The sequence below is a fragment of the Camelina sativa genome, chromosome 19 (assembly GCF_000633955.1).
Source record: "Camelina sativa cultivar DH55 chromosome 19, Cs, whole genome shotgun sequence".
In the NCBI taxonomy this organism is placed as follows: domain Eukaryota; kingdom Viridiplantae; phylum Streptophyta; class Magnoliopsida; order Brassicales; family Brassicaceae; genus Camelina; species Camelina sativa.
In genome coordinates, this window is record NC_025703.1 from 14,827,138 (window position 1) to 14,842,072 (window position 14,935).

The 14,935-nt window shown below is 31.5% G+C and overlaps 2 protein-coding genes and 1 long non-coding RNA gene across 6 annotated transcripts; 1 reads left to right on the plus strand and 2 right to left on the minus strand.

Moving 5' to 3' along the window:
- Window positions 705–9,044, minus strand: LOC104766373 (probable serine incorporator). 4 transcript variants are annotated; one of them, XM_010490248.2, is made up of 12 exons: window positions 8,761–9,044; window positions 4,208–4,630; window positions 4,054–4,127; window positions 3,786–3,945; window positions 3,667–3,691; window positions 3,488–3,577; window positions 3,219–3,390; window positions 3,035–3,108; window positions 1,593–1,662; window positions 1,278–1,507; window positions 1,106–1,179; window positions 705–1,010 (listed from the first exon to the last, which is right to left on the minus strand). In XM_010490248.2, the coding sequence occupies exons 2-12, from the start codon at window positions 4,416–4,418 to the stop codon at window positions 949–951; spliced, it is 1,242 nt and encodes a 413-aa protein (XP_010488550.1). In that variant the 5' UTR covers window positions 4,419–4,630; window positions 8,761–9,044; the 3' UTR covers window positions 705–948. The 4 variants fall into 4 exon arrangements, with proteins under 4 accessions (XP_010488550.1, XP_010488553.1, XP_010488552.1 ...); XM_010490251.2 differs by lacking the exon at window positions 8,761–9,044 and adding an exon at window positions 5,234–5,450; XM_010490250.2 differs by lacking the exon at window positions 8,761–9,044 and adding an exon at window positions 4,964–5,142.
- Window positions 1,670–2,910, minus strand: LOC109130757. The gene is made up of 2 exons (XM_019240759.1): window positions 2,239–2,910; window positions 1,670–2,183 (listed from the first exon to the last, which is right to left on the minus strand). The coding sequence occupies exons 1-2, from the start codon at window positions 2,555–2,557 to the stop codon at window positions 2,080–2,082; spliced, it is 423 nt and encodes a 140-aa protein (XP_019096304.1). The 5' UTR covers window positions 2,558–2,910; the 3' UTR covers window positions 1,670–2,079.
- LOC104766374 lies at window positions 13,937–14,672 on the plus strand. Its single transcript, XR_764017.2, has 2 exons — window positions 13,937–14,093; window positions 14,376–14,672. It is a non-coding gene; the product is annotated as an uncharacterized LOC104766374 (long non-coding RNA).

Here is a 14,935-nt window from a genome sequence, read left to right on the forward strand (position 1 = left end):
TGTGATCGTGGAATCAAGGCAATGAAGAGGAAGATGTTCTAGTGGCTTGATTGGTTGTTGTCTGGATTCTGTTAGATTGCTAGAGTTGAGTCAGTAGAGCGTTTCTAGGTTGCTGATTTGATGTTTTATGTTCTGATTGGTTTGTTTAACAATGCTATTGAATTATCGGTTATTGGATATCGGTATATGTTGATTATTTTCCGCTGTTTGATTTGGTTGTGGTTAGATGACTAGTGGATATGAGACCACTAGTTTAAATATTATTATTATTATGAAAAACGGATCGAGTCGTTTCATCCCATTCCTGGCCATCCAGTGTAGGGTTTTAAATCTCGTTGTCTTTTACTCTTCCATGGATGTACTTTTCTTCATCAGGTGCCAGTTTATATTTGTTGTGTTGTTGTAATATTAACTTACTGGTGATTAGTCTTTTTTGTAAAAGTATATACACTGGGGCCGTAGAAAGTCTTGTTAAGAGTTGAAATTGGTTTCTCGATGTGTTTATGGAGGATTGAGGCATCGTTCATAGAGAGGATCCACGTTTGTTTGTTACTTTTCTTTTTGGAATATTTGTTCGGTGAATGATGAAAGAGTCTTTGAACTTTTTGTTAGTAATGTTGCATGTATTTGAATTACATTTTGACATATGCATAATGCATGTGTAATTTTGCTGATAATTAAAATCAACCCTTAAGTCGCAAATGAGATGACTAAAATAATAATCATTACTATTTTTTGTTGTCCACCTTCCTAGAACAATCTACTTACAAAGATTTGGTTGTCGTCCAACAATTCCCCAATCTAATCGTCTAATACTATTTTCCACCAAACCCATGAGAACATGTTTGAGTTGCCATCGAAACATCCATCTTGGTCGTAGGTGAAAAAGGCGGTTTAGTTCTATCTATCCCACATGCGGAGAAAAGAGATCCATAATCGATTTTTCGCTTATGTCCCACTTGTCGTTTGTCTTCTACTCTTTAGTATGAGAGGAGACACCAACATCCAAACTATCACAAAATTTCATCAACAAACCATTACAAAACTGTCTCACAATCTCAAAGTTTTTAAGGATGAAAGCATTCAAGATTTTGTCACGACTTACTGTATACGCCAACCGCAACCCACTCGTTCACAACCCTTACCCAAGTACTCGTCCATCCCACGTCAATCGTCCACCTAAATACAGAAAAAAAAAAAACAGTATGAGTTGATGTCTCAAGCTTCAAGCTGAGACTACAAAAGTCTCACAAAAGCTAGAATGAGAAAAACATTACTTTTTCATGGGGTGATGAGTGTTCCAACCGATAAGTAGCATAGCGAAGTACATTGCTCCTGTGGCAAACACAAAATGGAAGAATCCATATCCATATGGAACACCATCTTCCTCTTCTCCTTCTCCTTCTCCTTCTTGATCGTTCTCAGTTTTCTTGAACTGGAAACATTGTGAGTCTATTCCTGTTGAAAATGTGGCTATAACCATTGCAAGTAGCGCAACCACAAAGCTCTGCACAATGTTACTCAAAATTAGCATATTTATTTTTGGATGAAATTATAAAACAAAAGAGTTTTAAGAGGCTAAAAAAGTTTACAATGATGGTCAGCCAGTCTGTTCTGTTCGAAGCTGCTGCTTTTCTGTTGCAACTTTCTCCCGCTGGTTCACTGCACAACATCAAAGAAACATTATAGCTCCACTACTTGTGCAAGCTTCTAATTAACTTTTTCTAGTTTTTTTTTATGTTCAAATGCAGAACTTGAATAGAAGTGGATCAAACGCTCAAAACTATAATAAGATGTGTTGGAATTTCTTAAACAATACTGTTATAAATTTTTCTGATTATAATTTTGAAACTTTTCCAACAGCTGAAACAAAGATAAATCTCTATGAAAACGCTAGAAAAGGAACTTATGTTCATATGAACCTACATCTTTTGATTCGATTCCTAATTTCCTAGGATCCCTAAACCTAGAAACCCAACCCAAAACGAACTTTGGAGAACACATATATGTAAGTCTAGAACCCTAAAACTGAAACACATAATTCATCATCATCGTCCCCTTTGCTTGGAGCTTTCTCACTTAGTTCTCTGTTGCTGCCGGTTTGTGAGGAAAAAGAGCAATCAGATTTAAGGTTGGGATCTGCGTCTGCGGTCTGCGTCTCCTTGAACCTGAAAATATCGTTTAAGATACTGAAACCAATGTCTTGTTGAGCGACGAGAAACGTTTGCGTAAACTTGCCCCTCACGTTATCTTTCTTCCTTGTCAAGTATCCATTGACGAACACAATAACACGATCATCCTCCATAGGATATGGTATACCAAGTGAAGTCTCAATCTCAGCCGTGTAATCTTCGTATCGCATAGCCAGAAACTCATCTTTCACTTCTTCCCTAGTCCAGAAAGTTTTCTTGACATGGGTTGCAGGATCACGACGGTTAAACAGACAGGGTTCATTATAGAAAGTATGAAGATAGCGAGGTGCTTCGTTAAGAATGTAATAGTAATGCTCCACAAAGGCATTGCTAAGATTCTCTGCATTAGTTTTATTCTCTGACATATCTCCAGGGACTAAGAGAGAGATCTGAAGATAGAAGCTTAGAAACAAAGCAGGAAGATGATGATGATGAATGGTTCTTGACCTATCTTCTCCACCATATATATAGTGGCTAAGGACACCCAAACCAACTAAATTTCCTAATCATACTCGACTAGTACTAACTCCTAATTCCTAACCCATTCTAACTTTTGGAAAAGTTATCTAAACCACAAAATAAAAAAAAATAGAGATGACAATTAAATTATTATCCTCGATTATAGATATATACTAATATTTTGAGCTGATTTTGGTTTGTATTTTTCTCACCAAGAATGCAGAAATTGGAAACACAAACATATATATAAAGAATATAATTAAAACGTAGAAGAAAAATAAATAAATAAGATTAGATCAAATAATTCTAATGATGATATAATATTTTTAAGATCTAACCAGACCTTGTTAAAATCAGAGATATGATATGAAACATAAACATACCTTCGAATGGCGCACCAGCAGACAAACACAACATAGAGTCCCATTAGAGCTGGAGTCAAGTATCCAGCATTCACCTATATATTGGTGTTGGCAAAAGCACATTAATAACTTCAAACATCCAAACAAATTAAACACAATCACACTAAAAGGATGATAATGGATACAAAAAAAAAAAGGGACTTACTTTAGGGTGGAGAGCTATGCTTGTCATGAGTTGGATGAGGAACAAAGTCCATGTTATAAAGAATATATTGAGAAGGCATGACGAATCAGGCGCATACCAGACGTACATCATAATCACTCCTACTATGCACACTGTGTATGAGGTGGTTGATAGTATCATCACATAGACACGGCTGCAAACATAAAGTGTGTTTGCTTGGTTAGTACTAGAAAAAAAAAACAAAAAAAAAAACAAACACGTCTTGTAAATTAGTATCAAAATAATCTAACCATTTTTCTGTATCTTTTTGGGATTGATAGCATTCGTTAAGCCATTGAATGAAACTGATCACACTAATTAGTTGTATTAAGAGAAATACCCTGTAAAGAAACAAACAACAATAAGATTTTGGGATTTTTCATATAGTATATACTCATTGTAAAGTTTGACTGATCAATTAAAATCTTACCCTGCACCAAAATGGGCAATCTCTCCTACAAAACCAAACCAAAGTAAAAAGACGTTAGTCGTCGTGCCAATTGAATTTGAAAGAGTATTTTAAATAGTAATATTCTCATCAAGCCTAACCGTAAAAGTTAATAATGGAAGAAGGAAGCAAGAAGGGAATGATGGTTAAAGCAGGCCACAAAATGAGCTTAGCAAACCACCATCCAGAATGCCACCTATCTCTTGACGAATGCGTTTTCGACGTGCCAAGAGTTGAAAGAAACATAACGAAGTAGAACAACTGATGACTTAATGGTCAAGGTCAAAACAATTTCTAAGTGACTTAATGAAACATATAACATTGAAGTAGTTATATTAGTACGTAACGAATGAACCAAGAAAAGGATACAAAACATCCCAAGCTAACCCTTAAGACTCCTTCCGTCCCCAAACAGTTTTCTCCGCCTTTACAGTTCTTGAATACTGCAATATAGTCAACTTATAAGTACAACGAATAAGAGATGTTAGTTACAATTGAAACATGATCCAAGAGGGGAACATACTTGTCACTTTTCGTAAGGCACGCCGACCATAATCACGGGCAGCCCAAGCTAGTAGATTCGCGATGAGGAAGATCAGACCATATACATATCTAGCCATCCAGGGATTGCAGCCATTGCGGAACTGATGAAACCATGATCCATTTTTGATTGCTTCATAGCTATCGTTTCTGCTGCTTCCACTGTTGTTGCTAACGCTTGTACCGGTCTCCATAACTCCTTATACTTACCAGACTCACTTCTCTTCATGACATTAGAAGATCGAATGATTTAAGAAAAATATCACAGAGGATTTTGCACCATAAATCAGTTTCTTAGATAGAAATCGTGAAGATCCAAAAAAAAGTCAAAACAGGAGCGATCAACAAGCTTTTTCTGTTTATGTCCTTGTCCTTGTCCGAGAGTTTTCGTCCTTCAGATCAAAACCTGTGAAAGTAAACAATGAAAATTCAAGCATTTGCAAAAACAGAGTCGGCAAGAACAGAACAAGAAGACAGAAGAACGAAGCAAAGGATAAGAATCTGATTCCGTTATCAAAACAAAGAGAGGAGCACATACAAATCTATTCAAGAAACGGTGAAGAGATTGCAATTTTGTAGATTTCAAGTGGACAAAATTCATGTTTTACATGAGAAACATCGGTTGTCTATTCTCAAAATATATCACACAGAATCCGTTTCTCAACAGAAAGCTATCTCATATGTTTTCTGTTTTAGCCGAACAAAAACAGAGAATACGTATAGTGCAAGTAACCTTTACCTATTTTTTAGCTTAAACTAAAAAGAAACCTTTTATATGCGTCAACGAGAATCCACCATAGATGGCTCGTTTTAATCCGAGATTGCAAACTTTAAACCTTAACCATGTGAATGATAAAGGCTAAAAGACAAAAGAACAAACCAAACTTAAAAAAGGAAGCTACAAAATCTTAAGACAGTCAAGATTCTTAAGACTTAAAACTCACAAAGTCAAGATTTGGCAGGAACTGATATATAAATTTATCTACTAATCCAGAAAAAAAGCAAGAACCTTTTGTGTTGTAACTATAATTTGCCCTAATGATAATGGAGAGGCGTGGATAAACAAAGAAGCACTAAGGAAAAAAACTTTAGTTGACAAGGAAACAAAAGGTTAAGAGATCAAAAAGCGAATACGAATTAGATCTTATAAAAAGATAAAGGATTCGGAATTTTATGCAATTTGTAAAGACTTGAAAGAGAAACGTGTTGGTACGGATACAAAATTGGGCAGACGAATCTTACGAATATGAATGGGTAATGTAATGCTAAGCAGCAACATCAGATGCCCTTTTCTAGGGATTCATTGATCCACTTAATATAGAGTGGAGACACATACCTCCACTAAGGCACTAAGACGAGTTGAAAGAAAAAAGTGACAATTGTTAGACTATTCCCCCATCTCACAAAAGAAAAAATCTAACGAAGAATAACTTCATCTACAAATTTAGGATAACATATATTATAAAATCTTCATTTTTCCCATTTTTTGTTAGAGAATCTTCGAATTTTCTTGTTATTGAATTTTATAATATTTAAGTAAAACCTCTATAAATTAATAAAGTTGGGACCATGAAAATTTATTAATTTAAAGAGGTTTTAATTTTATCAATAAATTAATAATTATTAATTCATAGAAAGACTTTCTTAATTTGATAATTTTTTCAAAAGAAAAGTGTAAAAATAAGATTGAATTAATATAACTAATCTTTTTTATTGAATAAAAATAAATATTATTATATTTTAGATAGAATACTCAAAGTTTTTTATATAGTAAAAATATTAGAAATGAACTCTAACAAAAATTAGTGTGTATATATACATATATCTTGATAATTTTATATAATTATTAATTTATATTATTGATGAGACCATATTTTTATAAAGAATTTTCAAAAAAATTATCCTACTATATTAATTGGGAAGTAAAAATATGAAACTAACCTTAAAATGTGTAAAACATTACATTCAATTACCATTAGAAATTTTTAATTAAGATTAATTAATTAAATATAATTAATTAAAAATGAAAATTGGGAACACATAAAATAAAATAAATTGTAGAAGAGTTAAAAAAAAATCTATTAGAATCAAAACTAATTTGTACTTAAAAAAAATAAAATAAACAGCTAAGATTTTAAAAATCTAATCGAATAAAATCTATATAACTACAAATTTTATCAAAAAAAAATTTCAGCACGGGTGAAAATTTTTATTCATTACATGCAAATGTTTATCGACAGGTTTTCAATAAACATTTTTAAAATACAAAAATTTTAATATAACAAACTGAATTTTTAATCACAAACTTTTATAAATAACATAATCACAAAATAAATTATTTAAAATTTTCATCAAAACCTGCGGTTTTCCGCGGGTTAATACCTAATTATCTTATTCTTTTATCGAATTGTGTCCAAAATTACACTGACCTAATTTGGGACCGAAAATATATTAATTTATAGTGATTATTATTCTAAAGAGTACTAATTTATAAAAGTTCTACTGTATATATTTTTTTGCTTTCCAATGTTCCCATATACATATGATTTGATTTTTAACTTCCGAGGCTCATGGAAAAAAAAAACTTAAGACCACAAACCTTGTAGGTTATACGGTTAGACCTAATAAAATCGATGGCAATTTAAACAATTCATGTCTTTAATTTTAGAGGTAAGAAAAAAATGAATTTTGTGGTTTACGTGATACATCCATCACAAGTGGAGGTTCAAATGGCCTAAATCGGCATGGACATAATGTTTAAATTAAATATATAAATATGAATTTTTATTCAACAGATTATACGTTAAAAATGAAAATATAAGTTTACAGTTTAAAATAATAGAGTTTTATGAGTTTAATATTTTGGATAGTAAATAATAAATAATCTTTCGGTTTCAAGTTAACTGTCATTTTAGAAGTTAATTTTTTTTTCAGATTAGACGTCATTTTATTTTTTGATACCATTTTTTCGTATGTTTTAGTTTTGTATTTATTCGTTTAATTTATTAATTGATGATATCAACTAAAACCAAAAAAATGAAAATGCGTAAGAAAATTTGTAACAAGAACTAATTCAAAACGGAAAAAAGATATTTTTTGTTATGGAAAAAATCCACCGCGTTTATATTTTTACGTATGAGAAAAGTTTAAAATATTTTTTTTCTTAAAAAAATAATCAAAGAAAATCAATATAGTTCGTTTTAATATCTTTGTATAAAAAATTTGGGATATGGTCAGTTTAACTGTGTAGATCTAGTGATCAATTATAGCTGATCATTCACACGTTTCCACGTTCATATAGACTTAGGAGTAATGAGCTCATGGCCTTGTCATTATGAAATACTATATAGAGAGAATATAGCATAATGGTAAATTTGACCCTAAGATCGAGGTAGCTAGCATGTGAAGATGTGTGGTATTGGAATTTGTAGTCTAGGTATAGATCAGAATGTTTCGATGCTCGGCAATAAGGAATTGGATTAGATTATTTAAAAATATAGGTCGGCCATCATATGGAGTATGGACCTCATCAAATCGTTCGTGTTATAAAGACAACTCTTGAAACCAAAAAAAATTGGGAGTTAGTATATCGTTTTCATTTACCTAAATTGGAAAACAAACCCGAAATAACCAATATCTGAACCAATCTTGCACTGTTAGATGACTAGTAAACCATAATACCTCAAGCATACATTATACTATATCATAAAGGTCTTGGTTGTTTTTTTGTTTGTTTTTTAAAATAAACATTCGAGTGTGCTTTCAGTGACTCCACACAACAAATTGGACAGCCAATACAAGTTGAAAATTGTGTGTGTGTTCTCTTTTGACTCAAGGAAGAGAAAAAATTAAATTAGAAATTGAGTTACAAACAAAAGTTTAGATATTTAGTTAGATTGCAAAAGGAGGAAAAACAAAAACGTAAAACAATACTTAACTATTACATGTGTTAAAAAGAATCAATACTAAATGAGTAACGCAAAACCTTGATTTCTTAACTAAAACGTAGAACAATAGTAAATTACATATGTTTCTAATAAAAAACAAAACAAAAAAGTACCAAATTTTGACTAGCTCAAAACGGTGATTTCCTAACAACTTATTCAAACTTGGACAAAGAAGGTCAAAATCTGTCAGTAGCTCGTCCTCATGTGTTTTTTTATCATTAACGTAAAAAAATTGAAATTCATAATTATGTTTAATTTTTACGGCTAATCTTGTTGGAAAGTGAGATAATTAGCAGAAAGCAAAGAGGCAGAAAAAAGTGTGGAACGAGTGGTCCCTCGATGTTCCACATCTTTGCAAGTGTCGGAACAATTAAATAGCTCCGGCTAATTTTCCGGTGGCTTTTCCAGCGAGGAGAAACGGAGGAAACTTAATTCGAATGTCCAATAATTACAATATTACATATTTTACACCCGAGATAACATTCATAGTTTTATAACAAGCACACAAACGCATAAACATGTTCTTTCAAATCTCAGAGATCCAAAAACAAGAACGAAGAACAAATAAGATAAAAGAAAGAGGGAGAACCTGTAAATCTTTTCGTGTCTTGAATCTAAAGAAGCAAGATTGGATCTGGAGATGTTGTAAAGAATGTTGTGTGTTGACAGTGTTGCTACCTCCACAAGCTTCTTCAAAATGTGAAACCAAAGAAGAAGAAGATAAAGATAAAGAGAATGAGAGAAATGTGAAAACGAAAAGAGAATAGGTTTCAGGTTTTATGATCAGAGAGCTTTTGCTTTTAGAATACAGTACTTATTATATACAAATATTATATTTATTTTTATACATAGCTTAATTTTTTGTGAAGATCTTTTTTCTCTTTCTTTGTAATTTGTTTTCTTCCCGCCGTTAGCTTCCTCTATCCGATACATCCACCTTTAATATATTTCTTTATGAGAAAGAAAAAAAACTGATATCATTCTTTATAAACCACAAGTATATATGATAATATATCAAACAAAGTAATTCATAATTTTAAAGGAATATACAAATTACTAATTTGACAAAAAAAAAAAAAAAAAANACATAAAACCGTGACTGCCAACTACCACTATACAAGACAGAAATTAAGATTTATTTTAACACACTTTTGTTCACAATGGATAAACATGCCATTTGTAATTGAATATTAATTATCATAAAAAGATTAGATAAAATATGTCTAGTGGTGATGTAATAGAAAAAAAATAGCATGCCATAAAACTTAAATTGTAATGGTATTAAAGTTTATTAAAGTTTTGACCAGACAGTTAATTTACCACAAATGATAAAAATACTATTAAACGTGAACGTGTTTGCTCTGTGATTATTTATTGCCTTAATTATAGCTCGATTTTTTTGCTTAGTTAGCTTAGTTGTGGTGTTTGATTGAACGAAACATTTTATTATTAATATACAATCATACAGTCTAATTTTTTCTATTAACTTTGAATTTTAGAGTCCCATTAGTTTTATAAAATTGTATATTTTAGATGTTACAAATATATTAACAAATAATTACGTTTGTGATAAAAGAATTTGCATAAATAAATTCAATACTAAACTTCTCATCAGTAATTGTGATAAGAGCTAGTAAAACAAATGGACATGTAAAGATCTTCGGAAAATTGGGTATGTGTTTTAAAAGAATTAAAAAATTTCGAAAATGTATTTTGGCTAAATTTCATTAAATTGTAAAAATTAAATACTGAAACACGAAATACAAGTATATTAAGTTAAATCCTTTGCCCATTCTTTTATCTGTTGGACTAAATTTAACACTCTCAACTATGTCAGAGAAGAAGCATGTGTTCGACGCTGATCAATTTAGAATACAAGATGTCAAAACTTGTGTGATTCTTCTTTAAGAATATGAAGACAGAGTATTGTTCAAAAGAGGATGATCTATAATCATTTTAAAATAAAGCGGTTATATGACAGAAAATTCTAAGATACGGAGACATGATGTCACTATTTTCTCTCAATGTGTTTTTATATGTGGTTGTCTTTACTGATATAAGTAACAAACATAATTAATTCACGATCTTTGTATCTAACTTTAACAAATAAAATCTAATAAATCAGTTTAAGTTGACAAACACATATAGATTTTAACAGGACCAATCTAGATATTATAAGATGTATAAATTACAAAACATATCAAAAAAGTGTCTAAGCCACATATTCGTTTCTCAAAAAGTTGTTTCTGAGTTCAACCTTCATTTAAAATTACATTCTAATATATTATCTACTTTTTGTATCTAATTAACTTTGTTAAATTGTAAAGAGTTCATATGTTTTCACCATGACTTCTTTCTTATTATATAAAAATTACCTTCACATTTTTCCCGGATCAACTAAAATTAGATCAAATTAACAACTTTCTGTAACCAATATAAAAAAATCACACAAGGATATCAATCTGAAAATTTGATAACTCTAATATAGTTGTCGACTTTTAAAATATATCTTGAACATAAATACATAATAATGCTATCATATAAAGTTCCAATGACCCTGATACTGATGATGCCCAAACGAAATAAAAAGGCTCGAGACTCGTACCTTCTTGATTAAAGGAAGCTGACAAACCGAAACATTCTCATTTTGCGTTATATCTTATAAACATCTATCAATTATATCAAACTACTTCAAAGTCAAAATGAAAATTAGCTAGTAACACACTGGGTGAAATGAATCATTGTTTCTTTAATCGAGCTTTTGGTTGGAAAAGGACAACGCGGAAGCGTACCCTGATCGTAACTCTATTAAGTACAATACCAAAATCAGCGACAAGTAATTCACTAGTATAAATGAAGGTGGTGATTGGTGAGTATCATATAATTAAAATGTTATATATGTACTGTATACACATTTTGACTGGATATGTGAGTGTAAAACCAATAACATTTAATAATCTGCAAAATACTTAAGTCGTAGTGAAGCCTTTTAAGAATCACGTTGGAAATTCATCTACTCCAAAGCAAAGAATGCCTGAGAAAAGGCATAAACAAATATACAAGAGAAAAGGCAAAAGACTACGCAACTTCATGTGTTAAGTTTCTGTCTCAGATGTGGAGAAATTATTAAATTTTTATTGAATACGTTAAAAGAAAAAGAAAACAATTCAGGAAATTTCATTAATATGTGAATATTGACTATCTCAACTTAATGTAAACAAACTTACAAATTACTATATTGCGTCTACGAACTTCCTCTGCTGATCTACCAAGTTACGATCAGAATTTTGATGGTGGTAATGCTGGTATTGAAACTATATAATATACAAGGTACAGACATCATGAAGCATTGAGATTGAGAATAATGTATCTAAGTTGGAACTCACCTCAGACAAAATCTGGCAGTGGCGTACGTCGAATTGCGTAAAATGGAATGCATATCTTGGAGGAGTTTCACCAACTTTAAAATTAAATGAGAGAAGAAAGTATGATATAATAATAGAGAAATTATTAGAAATGTACATATATAATTTCATATTGATTTTCATAAACCCTATATACCTTAGCAAGGATTGAATGTAATATTATGAGTATTAAATTAAATGACATGATATTTTTTTCTTGTATATAAACGATGAATGGTTTCTTGTTAAATAACGTAAGATTATTGCTAGGTGGATGTTTCAAGTAACAAATAATTAATATAACGGTTGTTGATTGCAAATTGTAACCTTATGAAATTTGCAAAAAACCTCAAAAGTAGCTCACATATATTATCCTAGAAAAACTATTAAAAACACCATTAATGGATAATCATCTATCATACTAGAAACTAGAAACAAACTAATAAAATTCACAGGTGGAGGTCAACGAATCAACATCTCCAAGGTTGCAAAAATGATGTCCATACAAATTTGATAAAATAGAACTAGAAAATATGAAACCTTAAGGGACAGGACAAGATAGGTTAATGGTGTAGTTGTGGGTGCTTTTCTTTCTACCAGACTTAAGAAGATGGATCATTATGCATCACCCACTTTTTTTTTTTTTTCTTGTTATTTAATCAATTAATTTGTTTGGATTTGTTTTCTTTAATATTTGTAATATATTTTTGACAAGTTTTTTCGTCTACGTCAATAGCTTTTTTATTATTATTTTAGATTTAACAAAATTGCGTAATGCAAAAAATATAAGTTTCAGCAGGCATTGGCGTCCACGTGAGTCCTTCTCAAGTCTCAGCGACAAGGTTCTTCTTGAACGGTCCATACTTAACACAATAAATTAATTGAGTAAAGAAGAATAAACTTATTCAAGTATGGATGGATATCGTAGATGACACCCACAATTATTAATTTTTACTCGACCAAAAATAAATTATGGTCATTTTTGTGTGAACATCATATGTTCTGTTGTAGTCACATCGAATCTTCATGTACTGGTGGAGAAATATCATAGTTTTATTTTCTCCTCAAAAGAGAGATAAATCTTTTGTGGAGTTTGTGCACCTTTGAAGAACCCAAATCAAATATGAGAACGGATACTGAAGTTGATTGATATTGGAAAGATTAATGGCTTAATCATCGTTTTTTTTTTTTTGGTAAAAGGTTAAATTTTAATTCATCGTTTATTAACGTGAATAACGATTGAAAAAAATCTACTAGTGAATAGTGATGGAACGTGCAAAAGGTTATAATGGTGAGTTTGTATTAGAAGCACTATTTTGGTGGGGGAGAAACTTGGCAATCAGAAACTCAAAGAGGATTACAACAGTCAAAAAGCAACAAAGATTCGTCGCGTGCTTCTTGTTTGTGTTTATGTCTGACTTTTTTCCTTCTTTTATTCATCCCCATCCATGAGTTTTGAGTATACCACTTTCTCATGCGGTTCATACTTCTCTAAAAACATATAGATTATAATCACATGAAGATGTACAATATATTTAATTATATGTCTCAATTTATTTTGAGGAACTTTTAACAATTAAGAAATGAGTTACATTACATGTCTAAAACCCTAAAACTTGTTTTAAGGGTGTTTCATCAATGATTTGAGTTAGTTTGTTCCATAAAATTTGGACGACACACTTTTGCATATCAAAGAGCTGATCATCAATTGGGTTATCTTGTGTAACTGCGACATCTCCCGACGTTTTTATGCAGGCCCGGCTCTAGGGGTGTGCCAGCGGTAAACGAGAGCACATGTTCCTGATTTTTTTTTCTTAATTTTTAGTGTGTTTAGTTTGCAGATTTGTTTTTTGTTTAGAAAAAACTAGGGAAAAATGACCATAGGTTTAGAAGATGAATACAGCAAATATGTGTCACGTAAGTAAGGTAATTTTTTTTTGGATTTAAGGGTTTAGAGAGGGCCTTTTTAGTTTTTAGCACAGGGTCCTATAAAATATTGAGCCGGGCCTTTATGCTGGACACATAAAAAACACACACAAGAAATTGTAAACGATTTTTGTTTTAATGGTTCAGTTCTTTATTGGATATACTACGTTGTCGGCGAAATTAGATTATGATGAATAAGATCAAGAATCATTGCGAGTAGTCCTGGGCAATCGGCAGAATCCGATTAAACCGAACCAGATAAACCGAAAGTTTCGGTTATCGGTGCCCGAGTTGTAAAGAAAGAAAAACCGATCGACGAAATTAATTTAAGAATTCGGTTAACGGTTCGGTTCGGTTCGGCAGAGCATAACCAATCGGTTTTACATAAACCGAAATATATATATATAGGAATAAAATTTTATTAACCCTAATTCCCTTCATTTTTTTCTCCCTGCGGCTGCTTCTTTTTCTCTCTGCGAAAAAATGGTGAAAGCCAAACCTTTGAATCCATCATCATCTTCTACAACTCGTCTATTGCTGTCAATAGAAGAATCCCTTTGGTCTAAATTCGTTAAACTCTAATTTACTATTGGTAAGTTGTTGTTCTTTCTTCTTCTAAACAATTTCAAAGTCAAAACCTGACCCTAACTTTGTTCAAGTCGATTGCTTTGTTGTTATTCTTCTGATTTTTATCTCTTTTCTTTATTCTTCTGGATTTTTCCAGATGTATTAGTTCAAATCTTAAATCCTAATTACTTTGTTATGTTTATTTCAAAGTTTAAAACCTAACTTTAATTAGGGTCGTTTTGTTTTGTTTTGTTTATTTCTGCATCTGTTTACATAGATCTAATGCTAAAATTTATGAGTTTTGTAGATCTAATGACGGTTTGGTAGATAATAATGAGACAGAGGGTGAAGAACATGAAAGCACAGACTCACGGCAGTTCACACGGCGGAACCAGCTAGAAACGATGCCTAACCAAAAACCCTAAATTTAGATGGATTTGGGCTTTTTTATTGTAATTTGGATTGGGCTTGAGATTTTATTAGGTTTGGCCTTTTAATTTTGTCAATTGGGTTGTTGTTATTGGGTTTTTGCGATGTAAATATTTTTTCTTGCAAAAAGTAAACAGAACAAAAAACCGAATATGAAAAAATTCGGTTCATCTTCGGAACAGAATTTTTTGTCAATAACCGATCCGAACAAACCGACTTCCGAACCGACCCGAACCGAAATTTATTTCGGGTCTATTCGGTGGGATTTTTTAGAAACCGAATTTTTGCAAAACCGAACAAACCGATCCGAATAAACCGGTTAAACCGAACGCCCAGGACTAATTGCCAGTATGAAAAATACATAGAGAGTAATAGTACAAGCTTCTCAATGCCTCATTCCCACCAATTTATTGAAAAATACACATGGTTTTGGGTATG